Source organism: Gekko japonicus, unplaced genomic scaffold (genome assembly GCF_001447785.1).
Source record: "Gekko japonicus isolate JY-2015 unplaced genomic scaffold, Gekko_japonicus_V1.1 scaffold134, whole genome shotgun sequence".
Lineage (NCBI taxonomy): Eukaryota > Metazoa > Chordata > Lepidosauria > Squamata > Gekkonidae > Gekko > Gekko japonicus.
The window spans coordinates 549,765-574,208 of NW_015172007.1; the positions used below are offsets into that span (position 1 = coordinate 549,765).

Consider the following 24,444-nt stretch of genomic DNA (forward strand, 5'->3'; position numbering starts at 1 on the left):
CTTTTAATTCTTGTATTTCAGATAAATGGGTTTTTCTGGAAAATAAATCACTGTTGACCCTTCCATGAAAGGACATTGTTTACAGTCGGTCCAAATAATACATTCCCCTTTTGTGCCTTTTTGGCTTGTCTTATCAGAACTTGAATAGCTAAGGACTGAGTTATACATGTGAAGCTATTGCCACATAGTGTGAAACTAAATTCTAAATGTGTTACTGGTCTAAACCACAAATGCAAACAATGCAAAATGTCCCCCGCCCCATGTGGTGTAGTGGTTAAGAGTGTGGGACTTGTATCTGGGAGACCCAGGTTTGAATCCCCACTTGTGCCATGGAAGCTCACTGGGTGGCCTTGAGTTAGTCCCAGGTGGGTTTGACACTCTCAGCCTAACCTGCCTCACAAGGCTGATGTGGGGATAAAATGAGAGAGAATGGAGAATGGTGTAAACTGCTGTGAGTCCCCACTGGGGAGAAAGGCAGGATATGAATGAATATAAACAAACAAACAAACAAAATAAGGCCTTGTAACTAGGCTTTTGAAAGAACAGTCTTCCCTAAGGAACTACACTTCCCAGAACCCCTCTTCCCAGGTTCCTTTGTTTGTTCCCTAATCTCCTTTTTGGTTCTTTTTAAAAGCTGGCCTTCTATGGATGAAGGCAGTGCCTGCTTGTTCAAAAGAGAAAAAAGGTGAAACCTGTTGCTTTTAAAAAGAAAAAAAATGCTGTTCGAAGTGCTTGGCTGAGGTAGAAGCCTTTCCAGCCTGTCACCAAATGATTTCAGCATTTCAAGTAGCCAGTGGAGGCCAACACCATAATCTGAGAAGACTTGTGATTTGACTTTTCTGAGGTGAAGATTTAGGGAATGGGGGTGAGAATAGCTATACCCAAATACTAAGTGAACTGGTGCAAATGTACATGTTTATCCATAGTAATTTAAATACAAATATGCAGTTTTAAAATGACTAGATTGCTTGCTGCTTGGTTCTGATTTGACTCTGAGGAGAACTAATGAAGAGGCATCTTCCATTAGACATTTATGATTCCTTTCTTTGGATGTAGTTTGAAAAGAACCATCTTCACAATATTTATTGTAAGCTTTATTACTTTAAAAAGTGTATATTTAGTTATAAGCAGATCACTATTATGTACTTATTAAAGTTAATCCCTTTATTTTCACAGTTTGTTGACAACTAAAATCTTATTTTTTCAAACAATGATGGACACAACATTTTCTTTGGATAGTTTGTTTTTTAAAGGACCAGATGAAAAACATGAGTAAGTTAGTGTTTTTTTCCTTAGCTTTGTCACAGTATTTCAGTAAAATATTTTCACTTTAATGCTACAGTAATGTGCATCTCTTAATCCAGAATACATCAGTCATTTGAAGAACTGATATCCCATATTTCTGTATTCATATTCCATAGAAAATAAGTGCAGACTCTTAGATATTCCAAACTCAGGCCCCGGTCACACAGGAGGTTTAGGGCCGGAAGAGGGATGGATCGGGGGCACAGCAAACGGGCGCAATCCCACCGCAACATCTGGGAAGCGGCGCGCACCCGTCCCTGATCCGGCCCTTCAGGCCGAAAATCTGCAGTGAAAACAAACCACCTACAGAGGTGGACTTACCAGAAAGCCTGCGGCAAGCGCGGCCGTGGGATCGCAGGCGCGTCCTTCTGCCGAGGCTCCTGGCCGAACTGCACATGCGCACACATGTGCAGCCGGCTGTCTCGGTCTCCCGTCGGTGGCTTCCTCCCCGGCATCTGATCATGCCGGGGAGCAACGGCACAGCGACTCAGGGGATCTGTGTGATCCCGCCGCCACGTGTCTCTTTTGGTGCGGCTCTGAATAGCCGCACTTTGGCCGTGTTTTTTTCTGCTGTGTGGCAGGGGCCTCAGTTTTTTAACTTAACTTTTTGGGTAACATATTAACTTTCTATGTTCAGGTCTTTTATAGCACTGCCTTTGGAATTTAACCCAGTGTACAGAAATTTAGCATATATCACCAAGCAGCAGAAAATATCAGAGAAAGGTAGGCTAGAGTCCTAAGAACTTTTTAGGATTGCTCACATAATCTTGCAATTGTACCCTACTGCATATCAAACTCACATTTCTTTAAAGTAGGTTGACAGAAGCTTTGCATTTAAATCTGACATTTTCAAGCATAATTTTGAAAGGGATAATTTAGAGGTGATACAACAGTCAATATGTTCGCTTGTGGTTTATCATTAATTTTTTTGTTGTTTCATGTTAATATGTTGGAAACAGATATCTAGAAAATGAAGCGCCAACAAACTGGTATCTTGCACCTGTTCCATCTGTTTTTGAAATTCTACCAGCTCAAAAGCTACAAATGGAATTTGAAAAAAATAACCAACAAGGTAAAATTTTTGTACTTAGTTTTAATAAGAGGAAATATAGAGCTTAAGAACTAATATGTAATTGTCTACTTCAGCTATCTCAGCTTTTGTGTACTGCCCTGGAATGAATAAAATCTGGCCTATCTTTCCCATGAAGCAGTCCATTTTAGCTGCCCAGCCACCCAGAGTCTCTATGAACCCGGAGACAAAGGTTTGGACCTTAAAGTGCTGTTCTTTTGTCACAACAGCAGTTTTTTGACAGAACAGCATTTTTGGTTGTGGAGGAGGAAGGTTTTTGCCCATTCTTTCTTTCAGTTGCAGACTACCACTTTGTCGCCCTCTCCCGCATTTTGGGGGTCCACTGACCTACAGGAGCAAACTTGCAGGCCTACTAGCCAAGGGGGCTAAAGAGAATTTCCACATTCAGAGGCGGTAAACTTCTGAGTGCCAGTGCCAGGAGGCAGCATCAGAGGATGGCCTTGGCCTCTATGGCTGTTGTTGGCCCTCCAAAGTAACTGGCCACTGTGAGACAGGTTGTGAGACAAGGTGGACCACTGGTCTGATCCAGGAGGGTTCTTATAGACATGGGAACATTGCAAGGAATAGGTGACTGCCATTTGTTGGTGGTTCCAGTGCGACTTTCAGTGTGCAATAAAGTAAATTGCCACATACTTCATCCCATTATTAAATTAATATTGATGCTGTGCGAAGTACAATTTAAATACATATTAAAGATGGTTCTTGTCCCATGAAAAAAACATTACAAACTAGTAGTGAAGCTCGTCGTAAAATCAATACAACGTACTCTAGAAAGATCTCGGCCTCACCCTCCTCCCTCGCCGCCTTCTCCTTCAGGGCAGGGCTTGGACTTGAAGCCATGTATCTAGTGTAGAGTTGCCAGCGACTCCCCCCTTCTGTATGCTGTCTGCGAGCTCCCCGCCAAATGGCAGCCCTTCTCTGGCCGCCACCGACTCACCCAGCTTACAGAGGGGCATGGTGACAGATGAGGATGGGGTCGGCTGAAGCAGCGGCTGCAGCACCGGCACATCTTCACTGGGGGAAGGGGCAGTGGGCGGGGACATCAGGTAGCAACGAGGTGCAGGCAGGCAGTGGTGGCACAGCAATTGGAGGCATGGGAAGAGCTTTGGCTGGCGGCTCTGAAGTTGCTGGCCGCATGCCCTGCAGCTGTCCTAGAGGTCGAGTGGCACCTCCCGCTGCTCCCTTCCAGCAGGGTGGACCAGCGCTTGGCCTCATTTACCTGGCTGGGAGTGGTGAGGCAGGGCCCCGGCTCGGCCGGGGCTTGAGCATTGCGGCAGAAGAGAGACCTGAGGTGCTGACGGCTGCTGCTATAAGCCTCGCGCATGCCTGTTGATGCCCCGCTCCCCTCAACGGCTGCTTGCAACTGCCACTGCCTCCACAGGAACAGGTGTGGCGACCAACGCCAACCCAAGCCTCAGCCTTCTCAGCCTCCACCCGCCAGAGTGTCCATCCCATCTGTCACCTCACACCACACTGAGGCCGAGACACTGGCCACTGCTTCTGTGGGCGGGACTCCGGCAACGCAGTCAGTGGATTGGCAGACCATCGGAGTGACAGGTCAAGAAAAAGTCACCCAAAAACACAATTATATATAAGGAGAGATAAGATATACTTTTTGGATAGCACTGAAAAATGGGAAGGCACAATAAAAATTAATGTTTCTTTGAAATAATATAGTTAATTTTATTGACTTAACAGATAATTAAATGGATAGATACCATATTCTGCATGTTTTTCTACCAGTGGCATATGCATGAATAATTATAAACCATAAGTACTATTGGGGGATGAACTAATAAAATTTGTAAATACATGGTTTTTGCAATATATTCTAATAAGTAAAAGCCTCCAGTAGTTAAATTTAGGAGAGATCAATTAAAGCTACTTCTAGTACAATGAATGGAATCGGTTTCATTGTTTTTCATTTTAACCTTAATCAATATGAAAAAAGAGTTTGCTATGTAAAAACTCTTCAGGAAATAATTAATTTTTCTAGATGAATATGAGGATGAAAGCGGCTGCTCAACATTCAGGAAAAGGTAAGGGCTTGTTTGTAGCCAATTATAATAATTCATCAAATATTGAATGCATATTATTTTAGATACATTTGTCAAAATCTGAGTTTGATCTTTAAAATGAAAGTGCTTAATAGGGCTCCAGGCATTTTCATTAATATTCTTTTGAATGTAAGAAAAAAAAGAATACTTCCTTTTGGCGATGTTTTAATACAGAAATTAGATTTGCTTTAGGCATAGCCCTTTTTTTCAAGGATTTAAACACAGGATTTAGTTATTACTTTAGTAAAGAGGTAGCTGACTTACTTCTTCATTCACTCTTAAAATCCTGCAAAAAACATCTTGGGCTGCGGTCACACACACTAAATAATCCACTTTCAATCCTCTTTCAGTGCACTTTCCAACTGGATTTTACTGTGTGAACTGACAAAATCCAGTTGAAAAGTGCATTGAAAGTGGACTGAAAGTGGATTATTCAGTGTGTGTGACCGCAGCCTTGAATTAGTTAATCTTAAAGATTAACTAATTTATTTTTTATAGTTCTGCTATCTCACTCCTGTAAATAGCAATCACAAAATTCCCATTCTCCTTCAGTAGGGGAAGTCACCCAAGCTGGTTAAGGTCACACCTCCTCTTGTTCTAGGCAGGGCTATGCAAATTTTTGTATGACTCTCCTGGGCTAGCAGGGGGCTGACCCTCCAGTTTCAATAGTCCTGCAGTTCCAGCATCTCCATTATCTTGGGAAGGAAAGTTTACTTTTTTTGAACTCCCTTCAATGGAGGATGACAAAGCTCCCAAGAAAGCTCCCAGTATGGGATCAAAAAAGAAAAAGAAATAATTAGAGAGAATCCTCTCCCGTCTGAAGCTTTGGGCACTGGAGATTGGCAAGCAAGGGATCCAGAAATCATGGCTGCCTTCACGGCAAAGGCAGGAAGTCCAGAAGCTTTGGGTTTCTCTGTTGCTTTAATGCCATGGATGCCAGAAACCTCCTGCAGCCTTTCTCAAGCTGTGGCAGACTTAGAGGAGCCTTTTACGTCTGATATCACCTCCTGGGAATCAGAAGCTTCCAGGTCCACAGAGCATGGCCAGGATGCGTCTGGAGGTGAGATCCCTCCCCCCCCCCATTCAATCAGCGGTGACGGAAAGATTGTGGATTGGATCCCAAGACTGGCAGTTATACAGCTGGGCCTCTCTTCCCACTGCAAAGTTTGTTGGTGGCCATTTAAAGCATGCCTGCAGGAGTGATAAACTCAAACATGGCATCTGTGCCATTTCCCCCCCACCTTTTTAACCTGGTTTCTCCTAAATGGTGGATTCAGGCATGCAGATCACCCTGGGCCCCCTCAAACCAAATGATGTTACCAACACTGGGCATTCCTGGGGTTCAGTTTCCAGAGAATATTTTCCCCACTGGAAATATGGTTGAAGGCAATCAAGGAGTAACTAGTGGCCAAGAAAGATGGCGGCGAGAAAGGAGGGTTGTACTCACCCTCCTGTTCTCTGAGGGAAAGAAAGAGTTTGAACGCAAAGAAACAGACCCCCAGCCTCGCTATAATGCACCAACGGCACCAACTGGACTTAAAGATTAAAGCTGGGGCGCTTAGGCGTCCTCCACTGAACTGTCCCCATAGCTACAACTCAGACCGGAGGAGAACAAACCGTCTGGCCTACCCACCGAGACTCCTGCTACTTGCAGCCCCGGACTGTGGTGAAGTACCTGCCGGCGCAGGGGGAACAGCTGCCGGCTGGTCTGCCCGGAAGCGGGCGGCGTGGAGGCTATTTCACAATGGCCCCCGAGAAACATTACAGAGTGCGGTGGCGGCAGTAGCAGCGGCCCTGGGGGCTCTGCGGACGACGGTGGGTGAGACTGAGAAGGGTTTTTCCTCCCCTAGGAGTCCCCCCAATCAGCCTAGCAGCGGGAGAGAAAAAGCGGACTGTTGGCGGGATCAGAGCCGATGGCACATTGGAACTGACGGGGGAGGGCAGACCTTGGACTTCAGGAACCTTAGGAACATCAAGGATCAGAAACGATTGCAGGCTCGAGTGTGGGCTGTGAAACGGAGCCGGCTGAAGAGATTAGCACCCACCGACAGGATTTGGACGCTGCTCCGGAGCTGCATGACTCAGCTGGCTAGGTGGGAAACAACGAACTGTGGAGCGGAGTTTACTGTTGGAGCTGGAGTCGGCAGCCGGGAAGTAATGAACTGTGGAGTGGATTTGGCAGCTGGAGTGACTGAAAGCTTGGCCCTAGTAGCCACTGCAGGGAAGGCTGCTAGATTTAGAACTAAGATTGGTGGCTGCTTTCTCCTCCACGTAGGCAGTTGTGCTGTTGTTGTACTGGGAAGATCAGTGCTGTGGAACAGAGCCTGGAATAGAGACTGCAGCTGGAGAACGTGGGGAGAGGGTAGTGCCCTTAGTGGCGCTACCAGGAAGGACATCAGGACTTTGCGACCTCTCATTGAACTGGAGTAACTGCTGATGCTAGGGAGTTAGTTTGAGGATTTTTGTCTGCTAAATACTGTGTATTAGGATTGTAAGGGAGCTTGTAGGAGGATTTTATTTGCTGGGGTGGGTGTGGGAACTCTAGTGAATGGCTAGGTTAACCAGGAGTTGTTGTTGTGTAGTTGTTGTTATGTAGTTTATAGCAGAGTAAGAGTTAGTTAAATTATCATCAGTAATATTAAGTTGTGTCCTGCCGTTGTGAGGCTTGGCACCTGCTAATTATCAGTGGTCTGAAGCTCCTGCGGAGACCTGCTGAGATGGCAATGCCTGGCCAAAACATTCCGGTGCTCGTGGGGAGAGGAAAGTATAGCGGTGGGCCCAGGCAGTATAGTAAGGGAAGGCCACTGAGAAACAAAAGGGCTCGGTGTCCTTCCAGCCTGCGGCTCATCTCCTTCAGGATTCAAATACTGATCTGCTTATATTTAAGATGTCCTTTTTAAAGATTAAAAGAGATGTAGAAATTGCAGCATATGCATCTTGAGACTCCATGCAATTCTGCACCAGAGCACAGGTGGTGAATGTACTGGTCAGAAGAAATTTGTGGCTAAAGCATTGGAAGGTGGACCCTCTGTCAAAATCCAGTTTGTCTGCAGAAAAGTTTTCAGGCAGACTACTTTTTGGAGAGGGAGCACTGGATAAGGTCTTAGTTGAAATTAAAGAGAAGAAAAAAGCGATGCCTTGTACCTCTTCTTCTTAGGAGAAGGATGCTACGGGGAAAAATTTTCATTCCTTTTGCAACTACAGAATTCCTACAAGGGGGCAAGGATTTCAGGAGCCCACGCTCCTTTGGTTATCATCCAAGATTCCAAGACAAACAGTTTATCTCCAATAAGCAAGACAGAAGTTATCTGGGCAAAAGACCCACCACCTAACTATGTCATAGAGGGTTATCTCCACACAGAGCCCACATCTGGAAAAGTCTGGAAAAACTCTATGACTGACCAGTAGATGTTTTAGATAATAGAACATGGTTCAGTCAACACAGTTCCCAAGATAGAGAAAAACGTCGCTTACTGTTGGAGACAATCCCAACAACTTTTGTGCATTGGAACTATGGAACCGGTTCCCTTACTCCAGCGGTTCCAGGGATTCTACTCAGTTCTGTTTGTAGTTCCCAAACGTTTGGGGGACTGCAAAATAATCCTCAGTCTGAGAAATCTGAACATGTGGTAAGAAAATGCAAGTTCCAAATGGAATCACTTTGATTGATCTTACAACTAATACAACAGAACGATTATCTAGCATCATTGAACCTTTGGGAAGGTTATCTTCACATTCCAATTCACCTATCTTACAGAGTTTTCCTGTGTTTTTCCTTTCAAGGCCAGCATTCTCAGTACAAAGCACTCCCATTTGACCTCTCTTCTTCACTGAGAGTGTTCACAAAAGTAGCAGTTGCCTTTATGAGACAACAGGGAATACACATTTACCCTTATTTATACAATATCCTGATCAAAACCAAGAATACAGACTCAATAACCAGAGACACTACAGTCACCATGCAGGGGTTCCAGATGCATGCTTTCTTGGTAAATCTACAGAAGAGCCATATAGATCTGTCAAGGGACATAATGCACCTGGGCACCAGGATAAAGATGAGGTTGGCAAAGGTCTTTCTTCCTGTGGAGAAACAGAAAAAATTATTAGAAGCTATAAGAAAGATTTGCAGGAAAAATTGGATGGATCTGATGCTATTGTCAACCATACCAGGACTCATGATATCAACTATAGACCTAACTTCATGGGCCTGCAATGGACACGACTACCTCATTAGAGGGACATCAGCAAGGAAAAAACACAAGCTGATCAAAGCAGATCTTTCTCTAAAGAAATCTTTAAAATGGTGGACAGTCCAGTCAAACCCGAACAAAGGAGTAACTTTTGTACAGCCCCCTCACGTGTTAGTGACCATGGATGTCAGCAAAAGGGGATGGGGAGCACACTGCTTAGGGTCAGTAACACAAGGCAAGTGGACCTATGAAGAAAGATTAAACAGCATAAATTGGCCGAAGCTTCGGCCGATCAGGATAGTGCTGACAGCTTTCCTCAATCTCCTTCGGGATAGGAGTGTGTTAGTGAGGACTGACAATGTATGACCAAAGCACACATCAACTGTTAAGGAGGCAACAGAGTAGTGCCCCTCTACAGGAAGTCAAGGCTTCTGTTCCAGTGGGCGGAACTGCATCTAACTGACCTGAAAGTGGAACATGTTAATAATAGATTCCCTACCTGGAGTCTTTCGAAGGTGTTATAGGCATTGACAAAAATGTCACTTGAACCTCTGAAGTCTATAGAGTTAAGATTTCTTTCATGGAAGGTAGCCTTCTTAGTCGCAATTACCTTAGCAAGAAGGATTTCTGAATTAGGAGCCTCATCTGTTCAGGGATCACCCCTCCCCCAAAAAAACTAATCCTTAAATGGGCAAGGGCTATATAAGGACTAGAGGGTCAGCCCACTTCTGGCCCAGGAGAGTCATACAAAAATTTGTATAACCCTGCCAGGCTGGAGCAAGAGAAGGTGTGACTTAACCAGCTTGGGTGATTTCACCCCACTGAAGAGAAGAAACATTCAAGTAAGTTCCAGTGTTTTGTTACTTGAATAGAACTAAATTTATATTCTAGAATAAAGTTTGTGACTGTCTCAGAATGCTAAGCAGCCCTGTATGATTGCCCAGCAAGGATGAATAAACTTCCTTGTTCCTAGTTTTGCTTCCTGCCTGGGACTGAAAAAGAGAATGGCTGAATGGCTTGTCAAGCATCTGGGAAACTGCCATGCAAGGCTTGTGGGATGTGTTTAGCTTGCTGGGTAACAAAAAAACTGATTTTACTTTTAGCAGGTACTGGAAACTTCACAATATTATAATGGTCTTAAAAGTGAGTGTATTTTGTGTGCATGTATATAATATGAAAACATCCTTTTGTATTTGTTATAGCTTATTTAAACCAACTGATTATACGTATGCAAATACAGACTGTAAGGAGAACACCAATGCCAAGAGAGGAATAGATGCATACTGTAATATTTCTAACAACAAAGGGATGAAAATGGGAGACCTATGGAAAAATAATACGCAGATTGCACAATATTCAGATTTTAATCTGTTTAGTGTAAATGATATTTTTTCTGCTTCTGCAAATGGAGAAGGAATTGAAAAAGTACAGTCATTTCCTTGTGTTTCAAAGAGCTCTAGTGTAGAAGGTAAATTTATGGATTTACTCTGGCATTTTTTTTGCACAAATGTTTATTACAATACAGCCTTCATGCAGTATCTATGAATAATGTATATTCATGAACTGAACAATAGACAGAATCAGGAAATACAGAACAGTTAAATCTATTTGAGTAATATAAAGTAGGTAACATAGTATTCACATTAAAGGATGGAAGCAGATTAGAAGAGAAGATGTTAATCACAAAAAGTATACTTAAAGTAAATTGGATGCAAGTAATTGTAATTAAATGTATGTCTCAAAGAGCTTAGTGTGTGGCTGTTTTGAGGACAATAGGTACAGTTATGGGAACTGATGAAAAGAAAGCTATGCATTGTCTTTCAATTTTTTCCATCGTCCTGTTATCTCTCTCATTCCTCCTTACATTTTATCAAGTTGTACTGTTATAATCTAGAATTATTTTCCCATTCCCTAAGCAAATGTTCCTCCTCCTTTATCCACTGATATGGAGAAAGAATATGGTAAAATGACTCTTCACCTCTGAAGTAATCTTGGTAAATTTCCATTTCTGTTGGGCAATTCCTAATTTGTTCTTTGCTCATTTTCTGATTTGTTATTTGCTTATTCTCAGTTCTTTGCTTTTTCTCTTACTGGCTTAAATAATCTTTTTTCCAGTTTGGATTTTACCTTGGAACACATCTACCCAAGAAGGACAGCTATTAAAAAGTAGGCTGCCATCCACATGTTGTTAGGTTTTGTGCTATTATGGCATTATAGCAGTCATTAACAACTGGATTGTCTTGTGCACATAGGAGAATCCAGTTGTGAATGGTTGCTGGAATGCCATAGTAGTGCAATATCAAACCGTGTATGGATGCAGCTGAAGATTGCTTGGACTTTGTTATTTCAAAGGATCTTTCTGAGAGGCAGTTGAATGTCATGTACACATTGTTTCTAGAAACAGAAAGTGTTAGAATTCATTAGGACAGTATGATGAATAGAGATGAGGGACATCCTTTGTTAGGGAAGGACATCTTTGGTTGAGATCAGAGTGGCCAAAGAGAGGGGAGACTACATTAAGTAGCAACTGGATTGAAGAAGTCTGAAAACAAGAAGGGAAAGGTTCTTCCTCTCATAGCTGCAGGATAGTTTTGATTTAAATCACTTGTCAGTAAGGTTAGATTTAAATTATGGTTTTCTACATAAATACTCATTCTTGCTGTTTTCTTAATCTTCATCTTAATATTTACAACCAGATGAAGGTTTAATTTTTAGAATAACAACTTTTCAGATTAGTTTTACAGTTATATCAAAAATTACTGATTTGGTTATACTATTAGAAACATATCATAGAATAATATAATAAACCTCAGGCTATACACACAAAAATCCAAAGACTCGTGGAGTTTTTGTGGTGGTGGTTGTTGTTCAGTTGCACAGTCGAGTCCGACTCTTCGCGACCCCATGGACCAGATCACGCCAAGCCTTCCTGTCTTATGCCGTCCTCTGAAGTTTGCTCAATTTCACGTTCGTTGCATCTATGACACTGTCTAACCATCTCATCCTTTGCCGTCCCCTTCTTCTTTTACCTTCAGTCTTTCCCAGCACCAGGGTCTTCTCCAGTGAGTGCTCCCTTCTCATTTGGTGGCCAAAGTATTTGAGCTTCAGTTTCATTATCTGGCCTTCCAGGCTGATTTCTTTTAGGATTGACTGATTTGATCTTCTTGCAGTCCAAGGGACTCTCAAGAGTCTTCTCCAGCACCATAGTTCAAAAGAATCTATTCTTCGGCGCTCGGCCTTCCTCATAGTTAAACTCTCGCAGCCATACATGACTACTGGGAATACCATTGCTTTGACCATGCGGACTTTTGTTGGCAGGGTGATGTCTCTACTTTTTATCATGCTGTTTAGGTTCGCCATCACTTTCCTCCCAAGGAGCAGGCGTCTTTTAATTTCATGGCTGCTGTCACAGTCTGCGGTGATCTGGGATCCCAGGAACGTGAAGTCTGTCACTACTTCGACTTCCCCTTCTATTTGCCAAGGAGTGATGGGGCCGGATGCCATGATCTTAGTTTTTTTGATGTTGAGCTTCAAGCCCACTTTTGCGCTCTCCTCTTTTACCCTGAGCAAGAGGCTCTTGAGGTCCTCTTCACTTTCTGCCATCAGAGTGGTATCATCTGCATATCTGAGGTTGTTGATCTTTTCCCCAGCAATCTTAATTCCCGCTTGTGATTCATCCAGGCCAGCATTTCGCATGATGTACTCTGCATATATATTAAATAAGCAAGGCGACAATATACATCCTTGTCGTACTCCTTTTCCTATGCTAAACCAATCAGTTGTTCCATATCCGGTTCTAACTGTCGCTTCTTGGCCCTTATACAGGTTTCTCAAGAGACATGTGAGGTGGTCTGGTACTCCCATCTCTTTAAGGCCCTGCCATAGTTTGTTGTGATCCACACAGTCAAAGGCTTTAGCATAGTCAATGAAGCAGAAGTAGATATTTTTCTGGTACTCTCTTGCTTTCTCCATAATCCAGCGAATGTTGGCAATTTGATCTCTAGTTCCTCTACCTCTTCGAAACCCAGCTTGTACTTCTGGTAGTTCTCTATCCACGTACTGTTGAAGCCTAGCTTGTAGGATCTTGAGCATGACCTTGCTAGCGTGTGATATGAGTGCAATTGTGCGATAGTTTGAACATTCCTTGGCATTGCCCTTCTTTGGGATTGGAATGTATACTGATCTTTTCCAATCCTGTGGCCACTGTTGCGTTTTCCAAATTTGCTGGCAAATGGAGTGCAGCACTTTAACAGCATCATCTTCTAAGACTTTGAATAGCTCAGCTGGAATACCATCACCTCCACTAGCTTTGTTGTTAGCAATGCTTTCTAAGGCCCATTTAACTTCACATTCCAGGATGTCTGGCTCGAGGTCAGTGATTATACCGTCGTGGTTGTCAAGGACATCGAGGTCTTTCTTGTATAGTTCTTCTGTGTATTCTTGCCATCTTTTCCTAATCTCTTCTGCTTCTGTTAGGTCCCTACCGTTTTTGTCCTTTATCATGGCCAGCTTTGCATGGAACGCTCCCTTGATTTCTCCAACTTTCTTGAAGAGATCTCTAGTCCTTCCCATTCTATTGTTTTCTTCTATTACTTTGCACTGTTCATTCAGGAAGGCCTCCTTATCTCTCCTTGCTGTTCTCTGGAAATCTGCGTTCAGTTGGGTAAATCTTTCCTTTTCGCCTTTGCCTTTCGCTTTCCTTCTTTCCTCTGCTATTTGTAAAGCCTCATCAGAAAGCCACTTTGCTTTCTTACATTTCTTTTTCTTTGGGATGGTGGTGATTGCTGCTTCCTGTACAATGTCACGAACCTCTGTCCATAGTTCTTCAGGCACTCTATCTATCAAATCCAGACCCTTGAATCTATTCTTCACCTCTACTGTATATTCATCAGGGATGCGATCTAGGTCAAACCTGAATGGCCTCGTGGTTTTCCCAATTTTCTTCAGTTTAAGTCTGAATTTTGCAATGAGTAGCTCATGATCTGAACCACAGTCAGCTCCAGGTCTTGTTTTTACTGACTGGATAGAGCTTCTCCATCTTTGACTGCAAATTATATAGTCAATCTGATTTCGGTGTTGCCCATCTGGTGATGTCCATGTGTAGAGTCGCCTCTTAGGTTGTTGGAAAAGGGTGTTCGCTATGACCAGTGTGTTCTCTTGACAAAACTCTGTTAACCTTTGCCCTGCTTCATTTTGCTTTCCAAGGCCAAACTTGTCTGTTATTCCAGTTACCTTTTCACTTCCTACTTTAGCATTCCAGTCCCCTATGATGATGAGGACATCATTTTTTGGTGTTAGTTCTAGGAGGTGTTGTAGGTCTTCATAGAACCGGTCCACTTCAGCCTCTTCTGCATCAGTGGTTGGGGCATACACTTGAATTACTGTGATGTTGAATGGTTTGCCTTGGAATCGGACAGAAATCATTCTGTCATTTTTGAGATTGTATCCCAGTACTGCCTTTTGCACTCTCTTGTTGACTATAAAGGCCACACCATTTTTTCTACGAGATTCCTGGCCACAGTAGTAGATATAATGGTCTTCTGAGTTAAATTCGCCCATTCCTGTCCACTTTAGTTCACTGATTCCTAGGATATCGATGTTCAGTCTTGCCATCTCATTTTTGACCACGTCAAGCTTACCTTGATTCATAGATCTTACATTCCAGGTTCCTATGCAGTATTGTTCTTTGCAGCACTGGACTTTCCTTTCACCATCAGACACATCCACAACTGAGCGTCCTTTCGGCTTTGGCCCAGCCGCTTCACTCTTTCTGGGGTTATTTGTACTTGCCCTCTGCTCTTCCCCAGTAGCATATTGGACACCTTTTGACCTGAGGGGCTCATCTTCCGACGTCATATCTTGTAGCCTTTTGTTACTGTCCATGGGGTTTTCTTGGCAAAGATACTGGAGTGGGTTGCCATTTCCTTCTCCAGTGGATCACACTTGGTCTGAGTTCTCTGCTGTGACCTGTCCGTCCTGGGTGGCCCTCCGTGGCATAGCCCACAGCTTCATCGAACCACGCAAGCCCCCTCTCACCACGTCATAGGGAGACTTGTGGAGTATTCTGCTCAAAAGATTTCACTTTCATTTTTACTGCTTGCCCCTCCGTCCTCACACTTAGCTTCTTGTGCAGATCTATTCCACTTCCAACAATCTTCTTTCTATTCATTGAATTTTTTTGAAATTTAGCACTTAAGAGGAAAGGGGTTGATTCTGTGTATATAGATTTGCAAAGGAAGAATGGGATTAAGGTATTTTTCTCTGTATGTTTATTTTATAATATTTTTGCTGTGAAGAAGAGGCATGTGATCTCTGCAGGCACAAATTCAGTTTTGAGAACCCTAAAACTAAGCATCTGTGATAATATCTTCTAGATAAAAAAATTGCCTAATAATCTTACAGAAACCTCTGGAAGAGCATAACTGTGAATGTATTAATGGAAGTAATTTACCAAAAAATTTAAACATTGCATGAGTATACAGCCTCATATTACATAATTAAAAACAAATCCTTATTTCATGATGAATAATTTTTGGACTATGATGTATCTTAAATAGAAAACTATCTTTAGATAGATTTTTCCTCAAAAGCATTTTATTTAAAAAATCCAATTTAAATAAAAATATGATTTAAATTTTTAAAATCTGATTTTTTAATTAAAATATCATTTATTTCTATTCGCCTGGCATGGTTGTGAATTGACAGGGAACAGAATCTGGAATTCAGAGATCAGTGTTTTCCCTCTTTTCTTTTAATTTCCCTGGCAAATTCAGATTAGGGATAAATATTCAGCATTTATCCCATACTTCTATGGTCCTTTTGTAGACATAGCATTTACAAGACAGGCTTGACTTCCAGGAATTTTAACTATGCCCGGAATAAATCAGCGTATGGGGAGCCTTGAAGGCTTTAAAATTTCTTGTGTCCCAAACAGGTAAATATGAGCCTGTGTAATGACTCATTGAGTGAAGTACTATACTATACTATACTATACTATACTATACTATACTATACTATACTATACTATACTATAATAATCTATTGCCCATTAACATCATTGGGTACCCTTGAGATCTAGTATAGTGAGGGAAGGAAATAAAAGTTCTTTCTATCCACTTTCTCTATCTTGTGCTTAATTTTATAAATCTCTATCATGTCCCTTCATTGTCTTTCTCTGATGAAAAAGCCTCAAACTCTTTAGCCTTTCCTCATTGGAAAGGAGCTCCAACTCTTTCAAAATTTTGATTGCCCTCTTCTGCACTTTGCAACCTCTGCAATACCTTTTTTTTTTTAGATCTGGCAACCAGCACTGTACACAGTATTCCAGTGAGGCCTCACTATAGCTTTATAAGGGCATGACAATATTGGGTGTTTTATTTTCAATTCCTTTTGTGATAATCTTTAATGTGGAGCTTTCCTTTTTTAACTGCCATTGCACACTGACTCCAATTTTCATCAGGCTTTCTATTACTACCCCCAGGTCTCTTTCAGTTTTGGACTCAGCCAGTTTGGACCCCATCAGCATATATTTAAAGTTGGGATTTTTTTGTTCCCGTGTATATCATCTTGCACTTACCTATATTGAAAATAATTTGCCATGTTGTTGCTCACTTACCCAGATTGGAGTGAACCTCTTGGAGCCCTTGACAGTTTGCTTTGGTTTTTCACCATCCTGAATAATTTGGTATCATCTGTAAATTTAGCCACTATACTATTCACCTCCAATTCCAGATAATTTATTACCAAGTTAAATTGCTGCAGTCCCAGTGCTGATTCTTGTGGGACTCCACTATTTCCTTCCTTCCATTGAGAGAACTGTCTGTTTATTCCCACTCACTGCTTCCTATTGTTTAATCAATTTTAATTATTAAGAGGACCTGTCCATTTATCTGTACTAATTGCTCTAGAGGTCCAAGAAACAGGGCATAGAGGCCTTCCCTGGATGTTGTCTCCTAACCCTGGTATTCAGAGGTTGCCTCAGCCTCTTACCCCATCTATATACTAATAGCGAAGTCGCCCCCGTGCATGCGGATACCTAAATCCACGCATCGGGGGCACCTGGGGGGAGGGAGATTTTCGTGAACACATGGGGCAGTCCCCAGGTGTGCACAAAAATCTAAAAACCCGAAAAAAATATCGGGGGGATACTTAAATCCCCCCAAAAGTGACAGCGTGTCCCCTGCGCATGCGCAGGGAACGTTCTGCAAACTCCCTCGCCGCCGCTTGAGGGGGGGAAGAGAGCAGCGAGGCCCGAGCGGCGAGCCGCGCAGGGCGCGCTGCGGAGCCGGGGGCAGGGGGGGGAGGCAAGGGGGGGAGACCGAACGGGGGTGGAACCGGCGGGATGGGGGGAACTTACCTCCTCCTGCTGCTTCCTCCTCTGCCTCATGTGTGGAGGTCCCTCTCCCCCCGCGCGAGTATCGCGGGTCCCGCCCCTTGTAACTGCTAATTTCACTCAGGAGTCTTCAGTGAGGGACCTTGTCAGAAACCTTGTGGGAGACCAAATATATAATGTGTCCGGAACACTCTTAGCCACATACTTAATCCTCTGAAAGAACTTCAACAGGCTGGTGAGGCAGGATTTCTCTTTGGGGGGGGGGATACTGATTTTCCCTTAGCAGGCTCTGTTCCGCTGTGTGCTTAATACTTCTGTCTTTAATAACATTTTCTGCTGATTTACCCAGAACAGATGTTAGGCTAACTGGTCTATACTTTCTGAGATCTCTGCTGGACCCCTGACCAGTTTTACTGACAAGTTCCATATACTATTAGAAACAATTAGTTTTGTTTAATTCTGTGTTGCTGATTTATTATATTGGGTTGCATGTGCTTCTTCACTTCCCTTTCTGTGAGTCCTGTTTTGTGGAGAAATCAAAGTGTAAGGTACATTGAAATACCATTATGAAGAAGAGCACAGAAGCTGCTTAAGTTTTCTGTTATCGAATAAATTCAGACCTCTTTTAAAAGCTGGTGTATCCACTTGTAGCAGCACTGTTACATGTTTTGTGGAGATGATCTAGTGTATCAGTGGTAAGCATGCGCCATCCTTAAAGTGTATGTTAGATTTATAGCTGGCTCATAAGATAACTTGTATAGAAAGGAGTATCACATACAAATCTATGTTTTTTTCCCCATGTTGTAAAGAAATTTCATTTTTGGTTACTTTTTTGTTATGGATGATAATTAAAACAAATATTCATTCATTAGGAACAGCTAAAAAGGAATTGATGATTTTGCGACCTGTGACTGAAATCCGTATCCTTCATGTACTGTGACCTGCATTTTAAAAATATGATATGAAGCATAATCCTAAACATGTTTTCTTAGAAACCCCACTGAACTAAATGTGGCTTGCTACTAAGTGTGCATAAGGTTTCATAGACAATGGCTTGGTATTATAGAAAAGAACCTGGGCTCATGGTCCTCCTTGCTTGCCTCAGATGTGACTTGATAACAGACTTCACTTTTGTGGCTAAATATAGTTTGTTATTATCAGGGGTCATTTCGTAGAAAAAGAGGTGCAGGGGCTCATTAGCATAACTCATTAGTATAACTTATTTGCATATGTCACACACCTTGACATCACCGGAAGTGTGTCAGAAGGCAACACCCAGTTCTCAGGCTCCGCTGGACTGTTTTGGATTGCTGGCTTGGGGGGGGGGGCTGCAGATCTGTCCTTGCAGAGGAGGGAGAGCTTGTACCTGAATAAAACTTGGTCTTAAAGGTGCCACAGGACTGTTTTGGACCGGGGGGCCAGGGGGAGCTCTGCAACTTACCTGGCTGCTTCTTGCTCTGACTGAGGGTTGCTGGGTGGGGCTTGTTGCATGTGCCCGCCCCCTGGGCTCTTTACTGCCAGAGCTCCGCTCCTGTGCGCTCCTGCAGGAAATGACCCCTGTTTATTATTATTATTACATCCTAACATAATCTCTTGTTTGGTCTTTTCCCCACAGTCCATGATTCCTAACCAGGGTTTAAATCATAGTTGTGAAACATTTTTCTGTACGTCTTCTTAGTGCCATGATTTAAGCTATAATGCTTTTTGATATACTTTAAAAATCTGGAAATAATCTGGTAGATTTCCAATTATTGGTAAATTAGGAAAGTTTATTGAGCAAACTTGTTATTGTATTTGAGCTTGTCTTGTAACAGGTTTTCTCTGGGTTACAAGACAAGCCCAAAAAGGACAATAACAGAATACCCCTTGTGGTCACATATAACAGTTCACCACTTCATCAATGACTTACAACCTCTCCTGGACAATAACAGTTTCTTTCACAAATACTGGGAGGTAAACATTTTCTTGCACACAGACAACCACCCAATCTCAAACAACTCACCCACAATAATGCAACTTCTAATGTGAACACGGTCCGGTACCAGAGCTTGCAGTAAATCCAGATGCCAACTTTGCTGCCACATACACCCTGCCAAGAACACCAACTACACCATCTCAGGTACATTCACTTGCTCATCTTCTAACATTGTATATGCCATTAAATGCTAGCATTGCCCTTCGGCTCTCTACATAGGACAAACAGGACAAACCCTACACCAGAGGATAAATGGACACAAATCAGACATCAGGAATGACAAGACTGAGACACCCGAAGGGAACACTTTAACCTTCCAGGACATTCAATGGCTGACCTCAAAGTAGCTGTTTTATTGGAAAGGAACTTCAGGAACAGAATGGAAAAGGAAACAGCTGAATTACAGGTTATTATAACACTCAGAACAAACACCCCACCAGGATTTAACAGGGATATTGGTTTCTTATCCCATTACACATGCTAACTCATTCAATCCTCATGTATGTATTCTCACCAGGAAGGGCTATACATCCCTTATATTTTGATGTTTTCCTTTTCTTTTTTTGAGATAGTATACTATAATAGTAATTGTAATGCCATGCAATATCTTGTAGATCTCTGGCATAACACTATATCCCAGGAAAAGGATTCTGTCAGTTAACTCCATGTTTTATTGAAGCAAAATGTTATTACTACTCTTAGCAATTAGGAATATAATCGAATATGTCATGTAATATGGAATGGTACATTTAAATGCAGTTCTTTGTTTTGTGGACAAGGAAAACACTCTACACAGCCAAGATGCTGTAAAATTCACCTCCGCACTTGCAAGGAGATGGATGGGGTCTAAGGACTGGATTCTCACAAATTAGGGCACTTCAGTCTCCAGTTCTAACATATTTATTACCCATGTTGTTGTCCCCCCCCCCCCCCGTGCACCCTCACAGCACTAAATCTTTTGATCTGTTAAAGTGTCCTCACTATTTTGCATGCTAATTTAACAAACCCCTCCTATATATACAACTATGATATGTAAATCCGTTTCCTCATTTGACGAAGTGTGTGTGCACACGAAAGCTCGCACCTTGAATGAAACATTGTTGGTCTTAAAGGTGCCATTGGACCCTTTGTTCTATTGCTTCAGACCAAGACGGCTACCCACCTTGATCTAATATATAAATTAGTATACATTTCATGTTCTTGAAGGGGCAAACAGTGTTTGGGTTTGATCAGTAATTTCATATTGCATGTATTTCAGCATTTCCTAGAAATTTCTGTCTTCTGGTTGGGATTTTTTTAAAAAATCAATAGCTTAAATGTACCTGAAAATTTTCTGTCACTAGTAAAATGTTTCCAAGCCTCTATTCTAACAAATACATAGAAGTAGAACATCTATACCGAGATCCGTATTGTACAGTTATACTTTTATCCATTCTTCAGTTAATAGTTTGATTCCTTACTATGATTTTAAGCTGCTCAGTTTAGAAATATTTTCAAAGAGTTCCCATACTTTAATTATATTCAGTCCAAGGCTCTGGATGATGTAAGTATGGACTAGTTTTAAGTGTGAATTATTATGCATACATTTACAACAATGTATAAGCATTTGTTGCTAATTTCATAAAATTTCACTGTCCTGTTCCTACAAACTAAGCCTGTACAACTTGTGAATCACTGAATTGAAGAGAACAGTGCAGTCCTATGAAACTAGACCTTTTGTAAGCCCATTGACTGCAATGGAATTAGATGGGTGTAACTCTGTTTAGGAGTATACTGATAGGCTGTCATACATAGAGGGTAGACTATTTGCTTGCAGAGAGAGGAGTGTAGGAGTGCAGTATCCGATCCTTTTGCTTACTGTACCATCAATGAAACAAGTACTTAAGGAAAGCATACAAAGCACCACCATATCATTACCAACCATGCCACTAATTGAGCATGTTGCATGCATGTAGACAAGTTGCAGCCAGTGGCAGTTGGTGAGGCACTTTGCAAGTTGAGACTGCTGAACAGCACTACAATTGAGGGAGAGTGTTAAGATCACTAGGTCCTAAGCTTTGCCTTCAGGTTCTCAGATTTTTGAACCCAGTAATCAGGGCCTCAATGTACATTAGCAGGCTGAAATCTCAGGAGAGTCAGGTAGCCCACGCACTTGATGGCTTCATTTAAGACTTCTGTGTATGCCTGTCTGTGGTAATCACTGCACATGTAAATTGGAATTGGGAGGCAATAAATTGGCACTAACAGAGTACATTTTAGGTTTAGCTGGTAACTTTAGCACACAGTTAATGTCCATGTTTTTAAAATTTGTGTGTGGTGAATCTCCTATCTCTTCAAAATCACAATTGTGACTTCACAGATTCACATACACCACATGGTGTATGCTGATATGTGGAAGTACTACCATTTGCAGTGCTATTCTATGTGATATCACCAGGTCCCACCATGACATCACCCATGAGTTTCAGGGTTTGGGATGCTGGAGACTTTTCAGCCCCAGTGAGTGGGGAGTTTACATCTTACCTGCAAGGAACAGAAGGCAGAAGAGAAGGCGTGGGGATGCCTCTGTTAACTTTATACAGGCATGCAGATGCTGATTGGAAACCTCATTTTGCCGACAGCAACAGCCTGTCCTTGTTCCAGAAACACCTATTAAGTCAACTGCATGCTTGTATAGCACTGACTAAGGCACCTCCTGCTTCCCTCACTGCCTCCCAGGGCTTTCAGGTAAGGGTAGAAATTCCTCTTCCCCCTCAGTTGTCCTCCAGTAACAGTCACTGATTCCAGCTGAGAAACCATCTCACCAGTAGCCACTGATTAGGGTTCCAGAATCTCTGCACTCAACATTTACGATGCAAGGTATACTGTTAAGAATGCTGTAGAATTAAGTATGTTACAGAATGTGACCTTGTTCATTGATAGAGAATGTTTTGAATAGTTCCCCCCCTTTTGTTATATTAGAATTTTGCACAAATTGAATGCTCAAGTTGCTCATGATTTATGGGTAAAATTGCTAAAGAATGATGACTTGGAATTTCCTCTTAAAATATTGTTGAAGATCAAAACATACTGTATATTTTAGTAATAGACTTCTGTCAATGCCCATATACTTCTATGTGTGCTGCTTTCTCCTAGGACTTGAAAATGTTTTTGTGTTTGTAATTCTACAACAATCTTTGCTGCATAATAGCCTTAAACTGCTGCACCACATATTCTTCATAATTGCTCAGTGGCAGATACCAAAGAAAAAAGTCTTTCTTCTGTTTTGCCTTTTTTGCTCTCATACAAAATAAGTTCTCATCTGGTAACACAAAAAACATTATTTCTGAGAAACTGTATTAGCTGTGATTTTGTAATATGTGCATCAATGATGAAACAAATCCCTTGTGTACCAGTATTTCCAAGTAGATTAGTTAAAACAGGTGCACCAAACTGTGTATGTTCCATTTACTACTGTGGGTTTTCCTCCCAGCTCCTTTATACAGACAGAAATTTTGTGATCTGTGCTCCAACTGGTTCTGGAAAAACTGTGATGTTTGAGCTTGCAATTACCAGGTTATTAATCAAAGAGCCGATGCCTTGGTTAAATATTAAAATTGTCTATAGTAAGTACACTACAATGTTAACAAATATATTATTGATAATGCTCAAGAAGGAAAAATCCTGTATCTGTGCAGATTTCTGTAGCAGGAAGGATTAGTGTGGCACACCACCCTCCTAGCTTATGTGGAGCTTGCATATATTCTCTCTAGAAAGTCGGAGTAGAGGGGTTCTCTCCTGTTCCCCCTTGACCTCCCTCATTGAACTCCCAAGCTCAGCTCTCTAGTAAGCTCTGAAATCCTCAGATGTAAACCCACGGGAAACCTGCATGCTTCTTACAGAGTCAGACCTCACCGCCAGGAGTTATACAGTAGCAGGCAGCTGACTTGCCTCACTCAGCAGACACTCCTCCCAGCAGAACCATCTAGAACATTCACCAAAAGCTAGAAGGTGATTTTCAGACAGACATATTTTCTGAAACCACACACCCTCAAATAAACAGATGCACACTCACCCCTCTTTTCCTCTTGTATGAATTCTAAGCACAACGCCTCTGTTGGAAGCCCCATTCGAAAGCACTGAGTGTATCTACTCCAAAACTGCCTCCAGGCATCAGTTCAGGGTTTCTACAGCCTCCCTTGGATCAGCTGGAAGTGTGAGGTAGAGCTGAGTGTCATCCGCATATTGGTTTTACCATATGATGAATAAGATGTGCCTGCAAGTAGATCTTCAAAAGTATAACAAAATATTTATAAATGTGTGCAGATGTGTCTGCAAGTAGATCTTCAAAAGTATAACAAAATATTTATAAATGTGTTCAGTACTTTTAAGGCCTCTGTTAGCATATAGGTCCAAAACAGATTAACTCAAACTGTGGCTGGTATAAAGAGGAGCGGCTAAAATATACAGGAATGTAAAGTTAGCTTGTGAGGAAAGAATGGGAGAATTTTTGAAAAGCTTATCATTATGTATGGTGTGTTGGAAGACCTGTTCAAACATGTCTTGTTTTTCTATTTTTTTCTCCACTGCTCTTTATTTTTTTAGTGGCTCCAATAAAAGCTCTCTGCAGTCAGCGTTTTGAGGACTGGAAAGAAAAATTTGGACCCATTGGACTTGTCTGTAAGGAACTAACAGGAGATACAGCAATGGATGACTTATTTGAAATACAACATGCTCACATTATTTTGACTACACCAGTAGGTTTCATACATGCCTTGCCAGTAATGTTGACTTAAAAAAAAGATTTTTTTGTACATAAAAATAATTTCATACTGTTATTTTCCTAGGTCCTTTTATATGAACATTTCTTATCAAGATATCTGATTCTCAACATGAACCCATCTGTGGATACTTAAATCCAAGACTGAGGACATAAACAGACAAGACAGATCTTTCTGCAAGCTTGAGAAAAGCCCTAGGGTTGCAGAAAAATCTGAAATCTTTTTTAAAAAGGGTGATAAAACTTGCAAAGTAATATAAGCAGTATCTGTAGCTTTAAGAAACAAATGTCATCTCAGTGGCCTTTGTGGCCATTGCTAGGCAACTACAACAGTATTGCCAACCTTCAAGCCTTGGTTTCTGTCATTAAAAGGCTGGTGTGGTGAGCAGGGCCATTTCCAGGGCTGTTTTGGCCTTTGAGGTAGGACTCATCAGGGTCAGGCGGCAGGACCACCAACCATCACCGGGTGACTTGCTATTATTATAATTTATTCAATTTATGAATCACCCCATCCCTGTAAAAACAGGGCTCTGGGCGATATACATCAACAATAAAACAATACATAATATCAAATATACAGTTAAACATGTAATTAAAAACCTAAAATCCAAGATGCTGCCTTAATCTTATTCCCGTACTGGACTGTGCCGCCACCCCATGGGCAGGGCAGGAGGAGGGAAACAGATGAAAACAAGGAGAAAGAGGGAGGGTGCCAGCGATGGTTACACCATCGCTG

General features: G+C 41.9%; 1 protein-coding gene across 1 annotated transcript in view; it reads left to right on the top strand.

The window, feature by feature from the left end:
- Positions 1-5,316: 5,316 nt before the first annotated feature.
- Positions 5,317-24,444, top strand: part of HFM1 (HFM1, ATP-dependent DNA helicase homolog) — a 91,490-nt gene continuing 72,362 nt past the window's right edge. Inside the window, exons 1-7 of the mRNA XM_015420183.1 lie at positions 5,317-5,512; positions 8,236-8,512; positions 9,845-10,110; positions 17,847-17,894; positions 20,422-20,492; positions 22,422-22,554; positions 23,534-23,685. Of these exons, the coding sequence (XP_015275669.1) occupies positions 5,317-5,512; positions 8,236-8,512; positions 9,845-10,110; positions 17,847-17,894; positions 20,422-20,492; positions 22,422-22,554; positions 23,534-23,685 (1,143 nt within the window). The remainder of the gene's footprint in view (positions 5,513-8,235; positions 8,513-9,844; positions 10,111-17,846; positions 17,895-20,421; positions 20,493-22,421; positions 22,555-23,533; positions 23,686-24,444) is intronic.